Consider the following 16,351-nt stretch of genomic DNA (forward strand, 5'->3'; position numbering starts at 1 on the left):
TCTTAGAGCTGGAGTGCACAGCCAGTGCTGCGCTCTTGTTAGACACTGTCAATTACTGTTAATGAAAATTAGCTGCATGAGGGGTGGGGAAGCTGCTGCCCAGACACTCTTGTTCAGCAGGGATTTCCAGTAAAGCTTCCTGCAATACTGATCCTCAGCTGATTGGTAAGGTCTGTTTTGGGTCAACAGGATGCAGATAAATCAGCCTGACAGCAATATAGTTGAGTGTGTCTCCTTTCAGCATCTTGACATGGTCAGTGAGAAGATTCCTAAGTTTCTTTCTTGGACCTATTTAAAATAATCACCCTGTATGTTCTGTATATTTGCACAAGATCCGAGCTCTAGAGAAATTAGCATCAAGCAGTGTCCATATTTATGGAAATAATTATCTATTCAAAACCCAAGCAACACAAGGGGAAGGATAATTTTTCATGTCTGCCTAATAATTTAAGAAAACAAACAATGAAATACGGCTTTTAAAATACCTTCTCCCTTACAATAATTTAATAAACTGTGCTGTCATCTCATAAAGAATCCGAATGGTTGCTGTGGTGACAAAGATTATCCTTGCTGCTGCTTGATTCTGTCATTTTTCTAAACATGAATTTGTAATATTTAAGATTTATTAACAATGTATCACATTGATAGAGATGAATTACATACTTTAAACTGGCCATGTAAGTCCTCTATGATATTATAACCACTTTGTCAACTCAGCAATAAGATATGATGTGATTACTACAAAATTAAAGCTATTTGTCATAAAAGATGAAGCAGGTGAGTATCAGAACTCTCATAAAACAACAAAAAGTTTCCAATAATCTAATGTGTTTCCTGATTTTAAATACTTTGAAGTTAACAAATAGTTACTATTTTCTGTTTTGTAGATTGATTCAGTTTAGCTTCTATTAAGACTAGATTTATTTGTACTGGGAAAGGTTGGGATGTAATGTGTCAGAATCTATGTGATTCAGGCTGCAATTTTTTATGATGGTTCAGGCTGTAATGGGAAGTTTGTGAAGAGACCTTAATGATGGGACACTTTGCAGTGTGTAAAAGTATATATACACACACTTGTGTGTTAAGAAAATGTACTTCACTTCTAGTATAATACATATATATATATACACAATGCATATTGTGTATGTTTCTTTGTCATGTGTGGTATCCTAATTGTAGCAGAAAATTAGATGAGATTCTCAGTGTGGCTGTCTAAAAAGGTATCTTTTTGTGCAACTTACTGGAATATTTATTTGAAGCAAGCTTCACTGCTGATACAGTGTGAACCTGATCTAAATAGCCAGATCTAGAGCCATTATTCCATGGATATTTTGCAGTCAAACTAGCAGTAATTTGCCTAAATCAAAAGTAATTTTAAAACTTTTTTTTTAATAACAAAGATTTATTATTATTTTATACTTGTTTTTTCAAAAAAATAGGCCTGTTTTCTGTAGTGAGACATGCAATATATTGTAGAAATGCAGCAGAGTGAGGCATTTTAAAGCAAGCAAGGAATATGTGTCTATGTGACTCTCACTGAAGAATATGATTTATTCATATTCATCTCTGTATGTAGGGTGACTGGTAGAACTGGGTGAGATATGGCTCCACTGAATGTTGCAATGCAGAGGAAGTGACTCAGCTTTCTTTACGTCCCCTGAGTCAGTGTTTGGAGGCAGTCTGGAACAGTGGCATGGAAAACTGCTCAGATGTGCCCAGAATTAGGGAGCAATCTTCCATCTGTTCCTGTCTTGCACTATTCCTACCACTTATGCTACCTAAACTAGACCATGTAGCCATTTAAGCGAAACAAGTGGGAAAAGTTCGAAAATCCAGCAACAGGATTCTCTCAGTCGATAGAAATAAAATATCCTCACATATTTGAAAGAAAAATAATCCAGGCTCAGCTGAAATACAGTAAATCAGTAGAGTATATTTCTTCCTATTCTCACCCTTTGAGGTTTATAGAACTATAAATGAACTGCACACCCAGACTGAAAAGAGCAAGATGAGAAGTGAATAAAAAATTATTTTAGCCTAATGACATCATATAATTAGCTCAGTTATGTTTCCATACATTAGTGGTTAACAATGATGTATTTTACCTTTTGTTGCTCTTTATCACAGTGAAATAATATTCTCTCTATCTGAAGACAATATAGCCCGATGTCATAGAATAGTTTTGTTTTTGCAAACCACACACAATAATTATTTCAGATACCAAATACTATACAATAAAAACATTCTGCATTATTTTCAAGGACTTATGTAAATATCTGGGGCGGGAAAATTCCGTTTCCTACCCGATTTCTTTGGCAATATGTATCCTGAGAAAATTATTAAGGTTGTAAGTGAAATATTTCCATTGTCTTCAATAGGCATTTGAGTAGCTTCTTAGACTTGAGATGCAATAAGCATATCTTTTCCTCTGTTGGATTAATTTTGGGGTCAGTATTCTTGCAATTTAGACCCTGCAGACCACAGGTAACACTGACACACAAGAAGGCATCTCCTACAGAGTCTAGAGAGATTTGCTTTTGCTTTTGTCAAAAACAAATTTCATACAAATTTCATTTTAGAGTGGTTTCCTACTGCAGGAAATATGTGCATAATATGATAATCCAGGCACTCTGTATAGTCCTAATGACTTTATTGCACAGCTATAATAAATGCTCTTTGAATTTCTACAACTGTGTGCAAAGAGGGCTATGCACATTTGATTTAATTTCAGTTTGCTTTTTCAAAAATTCAAAATTTTACCTTTTTTATATTATCCTGGTTTTGACACAATAAGGAAAGTAGGAAAAAAATTTATGTGGAGGTATATAGCAGCAATTTAATATCAATATTACAGCTGAAAAATTTCGTTCAAAAGGAATGGCATAGCAAAGGCAGATAAATACTGTACCCCTTCCTCCTCTAAGAAGACAGTTCTCAGTTTTTGATGTACAGCATGATCAAAATGAGTCATTCTCCGAGACCACAATCCCTAACCTGGGAACTTTTTATCTCTGTAGTTTGTATAGAGCATTGAGTCTACCTTTATTGTGTGTTGGAGATACCAATTCAGTATGTGAGCTTTAAATTTTTTTTAGAAAATGTAGTGAAAATAGCATTTTTTCCTTCCAAAGGTAATTTGGAAAACATAAAATGCTAATCTTGGTAAACAACTCAAGATAAATACAAAAAATGTTTAGTAAATCATGTTTTTCTGAATCATGACCAACATGTGTTTCTGTATAGCTATTACAGATCAACAAAACCTAATCTTGCCTTTAGAAGTAGTTGTATGTCTCAATTAAAAACAGAATAATTATTAAAGACACTTAATGTTGTGATTTTTATCCACATATATTGCCTATATATATATATATAAAATTGAACTATATTGTATATAACTCTGACTATGCAGGTGATAAAGCCATGGTTCAGCTGTAATATTTTAAGCACTTTAAAATTATTTTTTTAATATGAGAATGCATCTGATATTTTTTCTGTGAAAATTATTTTCATATTTACAAATTTGCATTGCACTTTTTTCTTCAGAAATTCAAAAACAGAAAACAGAGAAACCTGAAAAACGAGCACCAGTGAAAGGTAACTGATTGTTTTGTCTGTTTTCCCACATATATTTGTGTAACATACAGTGTCTTTGTTAACTACATAATTTTTGTTTGTTAACTTGGTTAACTACTGCTGTTGTATCATCGAAGCATTCAAAGATCAGTTGGCACAGACTGCAAATGATCAAAAATTTATGTATACCTTAGCATTAACAAAAAAAAAAAAAGTAATTTTATGCTTGTGTAGCTAGATGGAAAATGCACATTCATAATAAGATTCTCCTGCCCAAACTTTTCCAGAAATCTTTTTTTCTAGTAAAGGTGCAAGAAAGTTGAGTGTTGATGAACTTCCTCTGGTGAAAAAGGCATGAAGTGTTTTGGGCAAGGAAAAAAGCAAATTTATAGGCCAGTGGGTGCCATCCAAGTTAGGAAGTCATAGCTAAGAGTGAGCCAGGTGTGTATCAGAGATAAGAAAAACTTCCATTTTAAGAACCTGCTCTTTTTCAGACTGTTTATTCTCCTATAACTGGCACTTTCCAAAAATGCACAGAGGAACTGGTTTGGACTGGTTTTCAAAGGTCATATAAACAAAGGTGTTTTCTGGGATATCTGAAGGATTTTTTTGCCTAACAGAGCTCCTCCACAAAGGCTGGGCCACATAAAACTTCATGAGCATCCCTCTAACACACCGGTGCTCAGCTTGATAGTGGCAGCAGGAAGCAGAAAGGAGGCTTATTAAAAACATTGTGTATACACATACACCCTCCCTCATGCAATTATATTCATTTCTATATGTATTCTTAGTGTGCTTTTATAGTATTTTACACCTCTGTAAAATGTTTTTATAGTATTTTTCAGCCCCAGTTTTGTGCTAATCAGGTCATCTGGACTGCCTAGAACTGTTTCCCAACTACTTAATAAGTCATGTTTTATCAAAATGAATTTTTTAGGGTACCAGTGGGAAAGCCAGGCAATAATGAACTCAGATCCATTAGCAAGGATCCCAATTAAGGTGTTTTGAAGCAAAGTAATCTAAAAACACAAATGATGTTGCAATCTTGACCAAAAACAGCCTCTTGTGTACCATTTCATCTATACAAAAGTGCATTTCTTTACACAAAACAATACAAACATTGCAGAAATTATTACAAAGAAATTGTAAGATGCCAAAAAAAAAAGTGTTCAGGTGTCATTAGTTAAGTTCCATTATTTATGTGCCTGATAATACTGTCTCTAGTTATACAATCAGTTGCTAAAGCACAAAACAAATTTTTTTCTCTATTTTGCTTTTATGTTTTATCCCAACAATGCAACTTGTACACAGGAGGTACAATGACAAGAAAACTTTCTGTCTGGCCTCTGTCTACAGTGTAATAAAGGCATGAATCCTTAGGGAATTTTACTGTTACCTCCTAAAGTACTTTCAGGAAATACATACAAATAAAGTCTTTTATTGTTTTTAACAGAAAAAAAAAATCCAGAAGTAAAATTAATATTTTTAATAGTAGGAAATGGAAAAAAACATTTCTGTCTTCTGCCCAACATGTGGGAACACTAGAGTTTTAAAAATAATTTAATTATATTTTTGAATAGTCAAATCCTCTGAGTACAAGTCCCACAGTTTACAAGGGAGTTCAATCTATAAGCCTAATTTTTGAAAGATTGAAGTGAAACATGAGGAACGGTTATAATGAATAAAAATCCCAGATGGAAGTGTCTGAAATTAAAAGATTCAAACAGTATTGAAAACCAGGCAACTGGTACCCTAAAATTTGCTTTTAATTAAATATTTTGATAGACTACTAGCAATAATGTCTATTTCAATTATTGTAACAAATTTAATCCTGGAAAGAAGAAATACTCTGAGAAATAATTTCACAAAGCCATTGGTCATGCTTAAGAGCCCTGAAATCAAATTATTTCATGATAACGCATACACATAAGCACAAATTCACTACATATTAAGGTCTTTCCAATTTGTTTTTTGAGATATTAGTAATTTCACAAGTGCAGTGGCACCTGGACTGCATGACCAGGAGCTTCATCAGCCAGCAGAGGCACAAGGGATTGATTGTCTTTCTGTACTCAACTCTCCTGAGCATCTAGATATTGTGTTCTAGACAGATTTTGCAGGACTCTGAGTCACTGCTGGAGCCTGTTTAAGAAATAGGCAATATAATTTTTAGTACTATTACTATCAATAAGAGTTAATTATGCATTGTTTTGACAATAAATAAGAACAATACTAAAAATATAGAGATAAAAGTATATGTAAATACAGAAGTTCTATTTAATGGAAGGTTCAATGACAATTTCTGATTTTGATGGAAAACTGATGTCACCAGTGAAATGAATTGCCCTGTCTTTCTGGGAAATAGCTCTAATTAAAACAGGCATTGAGAAGGAATGGGAAAACATTTATTTACTGTGTGGCTTTTCCCAAAATCACTTCACTAATACATTGCTGTTGGGATGAGGTATGAAAGAAAACAATGTAATGATGGTTAATTTGCTGTAGCTGGAAGACAAAGTATTTGAGACAGCTAAATATATAAATAGAGCTAAACCATACAAATCCTAGTGTTCTAGAGCCGCACATAATTTCACCAAGTTAATAAGTTAAAAGGCATATTTTGTACACAGACAACTCTGTCTAGTCTGATTTCTCAGGGTACGGCTACAACTATGCCTGTATTAACTTTAAACTGGAGAACATGGTACAGATGGCAACATAGCTGCAGTTTCCTTAAATTATGTATTTGGACTTGGGAGTGTATGCCCCTCTCCAGACCAACCCCTTTTTTTTCAGTGTTCCTTCAGGAAGAATTAAGTTGTAGCCATCTAAAGTTGCTTTGCTTCCGAATGAAAGCATCTCGGCAGAGATTTAATGCTCTCTGACTAATGCACTCTAACTTCATTGTATTAGTTCATTTATCTTAACTTTCCTGAGAGTGCAGCTCTGTAGACAAGCACTTAGTCTGTTAGCTGGAGCAAGCAATCTCTGCTTCATGCTTACTGCACTCATCACCTGGCTTTGTACTAAGCAGCAGACTTAAGACTTATTCAGCTAGAAAATATTTTTGCTTCTCTCAGGTACAGAAGTAGCGCCTTACTACACCTCTTCTTTTCACTCTTTCTGTTTTGGAAGGTGGAATGTCTTTGTTGGAGAATTTTATCCAAGAAAAACTAAACCACGTCCCCCTTCACCATGTCTTCAATTTGATGCAAATAAAATCTGTGATGATGATTGAAATTAGGAAAATCCTTCCACATATATGCAATGCTTCTTATTTTAATTTTTCTGTGAAGTAGATAGCAATATTCTTATTTTTATTTCTCTGTGAAGTAGATAGCAATATTAAGTCTGGAATACATTGTTAAATTTCCTTAAAATTTTCCATTATAAGCTTCTATTTTAGATTATTTATAAATTTATCACACTCCAGTCACTTAGGATGAGATTTCCCATGTTCATGTTTTTGCCTCAGGCTGAATTTTCATCCAAAGACATGCAAAAATGTTTCAGCAATTTCCAAAATCTAGGTTAGTGAAAATTAGGTTGGGGTGTTATATTTTTTTCCAATATTAATAACACTTAAGTCTGAGCTTATGACTTTTTGGTATTTGCAAGGAAGTCCAAGAAAATTTCTTTTAAATTTGCAGAAAAATTTTAGCTTCCACAATTGCCATAAAAATCTACTTGGTTTTTAAGTATAGTTATTATTTTCTCTTATGGATGTCACCAGCATCCTAGTACAAAAAGTAATAAAAGAGGTGATATTTTAATTACAAAATATATCATAAAGCTAGTAAAATAGTTGAATTCAAATTGAATGAACAGTTTTAATTTCAGCATTTTTCAGCTGAACAGTAAGTAGCCTTAAAAACACTTTTGTATGCTTGTGCTCTTTTCAACCTTTTTTTTTTTTTTTTTTTTTAATATGGAAAAGAAAATCCAATCAACTCTAATTTTTTTTTCACAGAAACATGGCAGTATGGCCAGCCTGGCTAATTCTAAAATTGAATACTTTCACCTAGAATTGTGGGCTTGAGAAAGGGCATGTGTTAAGCCCTTGAAAAAGAAAAATATATCCAAGTGGCAAAATATGGAAAAGATCTGTAGGCAGTGATGTATTTTTTATTATAGAGCTTTTATAGCTACATATGAAGTTGAACATGAAAATATCTCAGGGGAGAGTTAATATGTTAAGAAATACCAGATTTAGATTTGTCAGAACAAAAGTTTCCGTGGATTTTGTTGGTGACTGAAGAGTCAAAAATGGCCAATGATCACAGCCCTGAAACATGAACACTTTAATTTTTGGCAGCACCTGCCCTTCCCAAATAAGGGAAGCCATAGCTCTGACAGTGCCCATAAGAGGTAATGATAAACATTACAATCTGAGATTAGCAACCTCTGAGGCTATGGGGATATCAACACACAGGATAAGGCTCTCAAACTAAGCAGAGATCACCTTCAGCCTATAATTGGGAAGAGAAAAATAGCTTATGCTTATGCCAGCCTGGTCTCTGCTTATCCACATTCCAGGCTCCCTGCCCAGATACATCAAGTTACTTTTCTTTCTCAAGAAGGGGCCAACTGATCCCTTCTTCATGTTTAAGTTGTAATCCACACAGATAGTATTTCCTTGCATTTTTGCTGTTTGCATAATTTTGAGGATGTGAAACAAATTTAAATTAGATTTTTTTTTTGTCCATTTTCAGTTCTACTGACATTCAATTCAGTTAGTATTGATCAAGGCTCATTTTATGGGTTTGCTGTGTGGGTATGAGTTTTGTTTGTTTTGATTTCTTTTGGGTTTTTTTGGTTTTTTTCTTGTTGTTGTTGTTATTTTTTTTTTCTCAAATCATGAAATAAGGAATTGTTATGGAAAAACTACAATAATTTTTTTAAAATCCACAATAATCTCTCGTAAGAGTACATGAGTAAGATGTCCTGTGGATAAAAACAAGCTTTCTGATTATCAATCTGTTCTGCATAGTTCAGCTGTATTTTTTGGCATAGAGACTACAAAAGCTTTTGTCTGAATGTGCAGAAGCTCATGTTTCACTCACATTGACCATCACAGAGCCATTGTTTGCAAAACTCTGCTGTTGGTCCAGCCAAAACTGACAAAAGTGTTTTGTATAGAGCCACCATCTGCTAATACAAATGCAAGATGTAAAGCATGCTACAATTTCTGCAAAAAATATTGAGTTTGGAGAATGATTTTTTTTTGGTATGCTCCTAGATGTTCTAAAGTATCTGAATGAGTCGCAGTATGTAATTCATTCAATAATACATTGCTGGTGCTGCTGTTTTCTTCACAGTCTGGTTTTTTTAGTGTAAATTTGCTGTCCACATTCTTTAAAGGCTTTGAAATATCTCTCTTCAATCTTTTTTAACTGTATGGCCATTTGTTAACACAGTAATTTACTTGTTATGGCTGAAAATGAGTTTTGGATAATCCAAACACATATAAGACATAATGAAGTTACTGAATGTTCTGAATGATTTTTCTTAATGACTACAACCTGCTTTTTAATGTGGAAACACTCAGCCAACAAAAAAATGCTTGCACTTTTGTGAAATGTCATTCACTGGAAAGCTGGTGAAATGAATGGATACAAAAGCATAATGTGCTTGCTTATAAAGCTCACTGTCTTCTAATCAGAATTTGTTTTTCTTTTTCCCAGAAGCCTGGGTACAGAAAAGAAAAAAAATATTTCCCTGAAATTGAAAAATGCTAGTCTTTTAGTAGTAGGGTTTACTAAGAATGAAATCATTAGTATGTGGGATTGAACCACTTCATAACATGGTCTGAAACCTAGGTGGGCAACGGAGTCTATAAGGACTCATGTTTGCCTGCCTCTTGCAGGGCATGGAGTTGGTTGTGTTTTGAACAGCTGCTCTTCCTGAGGTTACACTCTGATTAAAAGAGATGTTTTCTTGTTAATCCATCCTGTGACGGAAGTGACAGCTAAAAATAAAGAACAAAATAGCATAGAAAGCAGTATGCTGGCTGGTTTTTTGTTAAGAATAGAAAGCAATGCTGTCAAGGGCTGAAAATAATTTCCTCTGTCAGAAATCCTAGAGTCAGAGTGGTTGTGTAATGGGACCAAAAGAGAAAGGACATATTAGATTGAGGTTGCTGAATAATCACTTCTTTCAGAAAAATATAGTCTGATATCTGAAGGTTTATTCAAGGAAAATATTTCTCTTGGACCTGGAATTAAATGTTAATATTCAGAAGGTCTATACATCATCAAGTACCTGTGACTCAGAGCTAAAATCCATTATTTGGGTTTATGAATGCTTTTCCTTGATCACTTTCATGCGATAATAAGTGTGATTAATACATCTAGATTACAGATTTATTGTGAGCTGGAGTTTATTTATTTGCTTATTATTTGTAGCAACACACAGAGACAAACCTGAAAAACAAGAAAAAATTGAGAGGAAGGAACCCCCAAAGGGTATGTATTCAGCTTTTGATATTCCTTGCCTTTTTATCAGTGATTCAAAATAGTCTAATCTATTGACTCTTAGACTGTTCTTGTAGATCCCAATAATGTTTAAGGATGGAGGAGGTGTTATGAAAGCCAGCTGGAAGGAAAATAAGGTTTTTAAAAACAATTTGAATTCATCATTGTACTGAAAAGCTGAAATTATATTCAGGTATTAATTAATGAGTCTTTATTGTACTTGTAAGTTATGTAAAAAATGCCCAGAACACAAATAGGTGTGCTTTTTATTCTTCTTGAATAAATCCAAGCATATTATTTGCTCTTGAGAATGCTTCACACCAAAATGTAATTAGTAAATTATAGCATACTGGAAATGGTCCCTGTAGACATTCTCCTATGGAAATCTGCTAAAAAAAAAAAAAATTAGGAAAAAAAAAAAAAAAAAAAAGAAAGAAAAATAAATTCCTCCAGATTAATTTCAGAGACACTGGGGAGAGGTTTTAGAGAGAATTTTATAATTTCCTGGTGGTGTATGCCAACAACAAATTACAGATCTTTTGTAGGAGTCAAAATCAGGATACTGCTTACTCTCCACCCACAACTCATGAGTCTCATGAGTTAGCTCTGGGTTACAAGAGCCACCATCTTGTTTTCTTTTCGTGAGGATATTTTAGCAAATTGGAATTTTGGTGGAGTGCACCTACTTGTCAAAACACTTTTAATTCTTCTGAGAACATGTCTTTTGCACTCACTTATGGCTAATGAAGTCTTGGGCTGGAGGAAGAAAAACATTCTGGAAGAGCAAACAGGCCAATGATAATAAAATACCAAAAAAAGAAAAGGGAAGACTGAATATCCAGCCACAGCAGACTTATTCAGGCCAAGAACACGAGTGAAGATGAACCTCCTGAAAGCTGCGCTTGACTAGGCCTTTCTAACAGTCTCTGATTGGAGCTTTTCCACTTCACAGAAGTAATTCAAAATGCCTTGAGCTAACAAGACTGATTTTAGAAGTTAATGGCAGGCATATAAATTGGGGTGCCTGTTAGAATGAATATTTATTAGTAGAAAACAGAATGCTGATAATGTGGGAAATTTTTTCTGGGGTTTGGAAAAATGACAAAGCAAAGGAAATAATGTCCCATATTAAAACATGAATTTATCTTTAAGACTTCTGCTATAATATGGAAAACCTGTGGAACTCTTCAACTTGATTTCACAGGAGAACAATATTTAATGCTTTATTAAGTTTCTTAGAACAAAGAAAAAATTATCCCAGGCAAACTCAGCCAGTAAAAAAAATGACAATTATACTTTCTTAGCTTGCCATAAATCCTATTAATATTCTGTCTACCTAGTGGTATTGTTTCTTGAAGTGAACTATTAGTTTTATTTTGTGAAGTCTTGCCAAAACTGCTATGGAAGCACTACTGTGTATAGAGCATTCTCTCTATTCACAGTGCTAATAAACATTACTTTCAGACTGTACATTAAATTTCAAAACTATGAATGTGTGTCTTTCTAAGGTCCATTTCATTATAGTGGGACTGGGAGACTCTAGAGACTGCATCCCTGTATTTTTGCTGCTTATTGTCTACATTAAACACATTGCCTTTTCAATATTGAGATAATGGAGAGTATAAATAGCATCCTATTCTAATCTATAATCAACATCTGGAATGAAGTTTAAGAAAGTTATTTAATGACACGGAGAGTAATTAGAAGTGTCTCAGTCACTTAGCAGTGTCTCAGTCAGAGATGTCATCCATATTCTCATGTATTTCATCAATATATTTCTTAAAAATTTAGAAGCCTGAATATTGCCTACCACTTTTCTTTTGCATCCAGTTGCATATGGAATTCATGGTACTGTAACAAAAGTTTCTTATCTCCTCATGTTAGACAAAAGGCGTTTTACTAAACTTGGATGAAATCTCCACAGGAGTTAGACTTAAGCTAGCCTTGCATTTTCACAGCTGTTCTTTCAGAAGTGCTCTAAAACTTGCACACTTATTTTTCATTTTCTGGAATGTTAAGGTGTAAAATCCTAAGAAAAATGAGTGGAAAATGTTCTGTGAATGAGTGGATAGCAAAATGCAGTTTCCACTGTCATAATGTTAGTTTTACTTTGCACATACTGGGTATCTAATTATGGTTCTGGGACCATCATTGCCAGGGACTGATCTCAGCTAGTGTCCATGACTGTGTCTGTATCCATTACTAACCATCCATATCCATTACTGGTTACCCTTTCAAGCCAGCTGGCAAGTCACAGATGTATCATTTGCACATGTGATTCTCTTATGCTCCGAGATTGATTCCAGGGTTTTTACAATCTGGGTCTGACAGAGTATGGGGTGGCCAAGGTGAAGCCCTCGTCCTGTCGCAGGCAGCAGCATTTACTGTGAGCTGTGCCTTAGTAACCAACAATTTTCTTGAATTCTTTTGGAATTGACAGCCAATTGCAAGAGATGATGTTATGCAGCAAACAGCTGAGGTATGTTACCATGGCAGTAACTCGTTAGCCAGAGCTGCCTGCTCACATCCCTGTAGTATGATGTACAATGTAAAAATATGCACGGGGCAGCTCAGCAGTAACACACTCTGCCACTTAGCATCCTAGGGCTTATCTTGGTGAAATTGTTTTGAATTCTTAATTTTTTTCCACTTTTTTAAAAATTTTTTTATTTTTCTTTCTTTCCTAGTGACAAGTAAAGACAAACTGGAAAGACAAGAAAAACCTGAAAAAAAGGAAAGGCATGCAGGTAATCATTTAATGTCAGAATTTATTTTACATTAGGAGGTACCTGAAAGCTAATTCTCCACTCAATTTCCATTTATGTATCCCCTTGATTGGAGAAAAAGAGTTATGAAATATTATTAATAAAAATAATGAAATCATAAAAAAGTTTGCAGCCTTACACGCTAAGTAGCATTTAATATTCCTTCTGCATGTTTTTTGTTGGTTTGGTTTTTTCTGGGGAAGGGAAATAATATATTATGTACTCTGGATTAGTGTAATCTTATAATAATCACTGAGTACTTCTAACACTTGCAATAAGAATGGTTGCTAAGACACTATGGTCATCCAAGAAAAAGGCACCTGACAGCCCTTTCACAGAGGTAATCAGGAAGGTCACGTGGAAAAAAAAAGCATTTTAAATAAAATACTGCATAGAGCCATTGTATAGCCACTGAATAAGCCAGGGCTAATTCTTTTCAATAGTTACTTGCAATAAATAGGTATCTAGCACTGTTTTTCTTTTTAAACACCAGCTCCATGCTTATGCATACATTTTTGTGTTCCTAGGATAATCTCATACGTTGTGCTCAAACAGGGAACTGTGTGTTTTCATACACATGATTCCTGTAGGTCAGCTCAGGGCACATCAGCCCATGCATATATCAGTTCTGCACATCCATGGACAAGTTACTGCGCACACATTAATCCCCAAAAATTAGCAAATCAGAGCCCACACAAGAGAATATTTCAGATTACCCACCACTCAGTGACTACCGCACAACTCAGGTTTCTGAAACCTGAGCCAGAAATCTAGGCACTACAGAGCAGTTAATTTCAATTTGTAAGGTGGAAATTAAAAGCAAACAAAAAGCCCCAAAGAACATTAGTTATAATGTCACTGCAATTAGATTTGTAATTAATTATAGTGCTTAATCATTCATGGCTGGAAAAACTGTTAGTTGTTCTGTGGAGTTCAGAAAATCCTTCAGAAATTAACCAAAGTAATAAACAAGAAAGCTAAAAAATAACAATAAACCAAAATAAATCAATAAATTATAGGACATAAATATATTAAAGAAAGAAAAAAAACCAATAAAAATAAGTATGACTCTTCTTAACTATCTTCTTTCATGGGATTACACTGGAGCTAGAAAGGCTGCTGCTCCTCCAGCCAATGGCAAAGGCCTCAGTGATGGCAGATAAGTTTTTGAAAGTTCCAATCCCTTGTCTTGGCATCAACAACAAACAGCAGCAGTTGAATCAATCTTTCTCATTCTTTGCATACCATGCAAACCATGGTGCCTACTTGTGTTTCTTGGTCCTTTTTCTCATTTAAATGCAACTTTTTTTTTTTAATGACCATTAAGATTATTGGTTTTATTTCTAGCTGTTCACAAAGAGAAACCTGAAAAGCCAGAAAAACAAGAAAAGAAAGCACCGTCTAAAGGTATTGTGGATCATCATCAAGAGTTGTACAATTTAAGTGCTTGAAATCTTGGGAGAGTGTGGAGATAAGTATTTAAAGTACAAAGCTCTTCTAGTTCATGTTGAACATTTTTTGAGTGTTGTCCCTTTTGCTTGAGCAGGTCTTGATCAGCCTGAGTGAAGTCTTGCTCAGCATATTTTTCTTGCTTTACTCTCCTGTTTTGATGCACAGAGTTTATTACAAATCATTCTTATGCAGTCAAAGAATAAAACCTATGACAATTTTTTTTGCATTCCCTGATGCCTTTTTTTCCACAAAGGGATTCAGCAATTTGCTTGCAAAGAAGGTTTTCTCTTATGTATTAGTTTTCAACCTGATGCAGACCTAGTACAAGAGTATTTACTATCTCTCAGTCTGGATCTTCCGTCATATCCAAAAATAGAATTTCATTTTCTTGCCTTTATTTTTTTCAATAACATTTAATTTCAGTATATGATTTGCACTGTCTTCTATGGCAGCAGTGGCTTTGGTTAAGATTTACATATCTAATAATTATCATATATATTCTGAAGCAATGTCATGGGTGTGTGAGGGGTGAATTTCACTATTCTTTTAACTGATAATTCCATCTTTGGCTATGGTTTGGACAGGGAAATTTAAAAATCTAATACCTTGCTCTGCTCTATTATGCCATTTTTTAAAGACTAACATTAATTATTGCTTGGCATTTGATTGTTTTTCTCTGAGGTTAGCTATTTCTCTGTGGCAGATATTTCTATAATGAAGTTCAGTTTCAGTCTCTTCTTATTTTCCTCAGTTGACTCTTGAAGAAATAGTATGCAACATATATTCACGCCAGTTTGTTATGGCATTGAGATTAATCCCATGATGTTGAGATGCATGAATTAACGAGGTTTAATTTGAATATGTTCAGACAATATGGATGTAAATATACAAATCACTCTTTTGTTTGACTTGACCATAGAAGAAATGCAAAACAGAAAGTAAAAGTGAAGAAAAAAAATCAGAATGAAGACTTAAAGCCTTAAAGATCTTTGAAGGGTAGCCATTGTCCAGTCTCTCTTTTACAGGGATATTATTCATTTTTTTCTACTTTCAGTGTATAGCTTGAATGTGTGGGATTTTTTTCATAAAATGAAATAATGATGAAGTAAGCCAGAGAAAATAAATGCCCATAGTGTCTGTGTTGACTTGAAAAGTAAATAACTTCCAAGAATCACTGAGATAGTCTTAATAAGCAGCCAGCCTCTTTACCCATTTATCTTGTGCTAGCTAACCAAATAATCACTCAGAGCCTTAATGTGTTTAATAGCAGCCATTACTCCAGCCACTGGCTGGAAAATTTTACGAAGAATTTGGACACTGCAGCTGTGAAGCTTTGTGGCTGCAGTGTGACATAGCCATGCTGCCCTCTCTTGGGTAGTTTCCCTGCCATGAGCCCCTATGGCATCGGGGCATCAGGACAGTTTTCCTCAGCATGTCCAAAGGTGCTTTTCTGCCAGCAGTGTGTTGCTGAGCTTCCTGTTGCCAGGCCCACCTCCCTTTCCTCAGGGGTCTGCTCTAAACTGGATTAGCTACCAGCAGTGCTGAGGGCCTGTTTCAACCACTTGTAGTCCCTAGGAAATGAAAATGTTCAAGTTCTGGCCAGTTCTGGGGAATGGACATACTGAAAACTGTGTGGCTACTTCCCACAGAGTCAGCAGTTTTTCTTTATGCTCATTGCAAAGACTCAAGGTAATTCTTCAGACTCTGATAAAGGCTCCAGAAAGCCTCAGTGATATGAGTGTTTTCCAAACACATCATCTAAAAACATCTTAAAAAAATAAAACCAAGTCTAAGTATCAAGTCTTGTACAGGCTGGAATTCCAGGATGTAATTCAGTTAGAGAGGATGTTGCTCTTATGTAGTTATCAGCTGAAAGAAGTGTAATTAATTCTCAAGGCTGGTTTGTTCTGGTATTCCGTCTGGATGGTGACCAGGAGGGCAAAGATAGAGGTCTGCATAAAATTTTAACAGTCTTTCTGGAACACAGTTGTGTGTGTGTTTACACAGTGTATCTTATGCAGACATGAACTCACTCAAGCTGGGCTCTGAAGTGAACACCGGACTTATGGCTGTGTTTGTCGACAA

General features: G+C 34.8%; 1 protein-coding gene across 1 annotated transcript in view; it reads left to right on the forward strand.

Moving 5' to 3' along the window:
• The window catches only part of TRDN (triadin), a 274,790-nt gene that overhangs the window by 107,292 nt on the left and 151,147 nt on the right, over window positions 1-16,351 (forward strand). The window contains 4 exon segments of the mRNA XM_053973292.1: window positions 3,547-3,597; window positions 9,981-10,040; window positions 12,737-12,796; window positions 14,162-14,221. Coding sequence (XP_053829267.1) covers window positions 3,547-3,597; window positions 9,981-10,040; window positions 12,737-12,796; window positions 14,162-14,221 — 231 coding nt within the window.

This window comes from Vidua macroura, chromosome 3, assembly GCF_024509145.1.
Source record: "Vidua macroura isolate BioBank_ID:100142 chromosome 3, ASM2450914v1, whole genome shotgun sequence".
Taxonomy (NCBI): domain Eukaryota; kingdom Metazoa; phylum Chordata; class Aves; order Passeriformes; family Viduidae; genus Vidua; species Vidua macroura.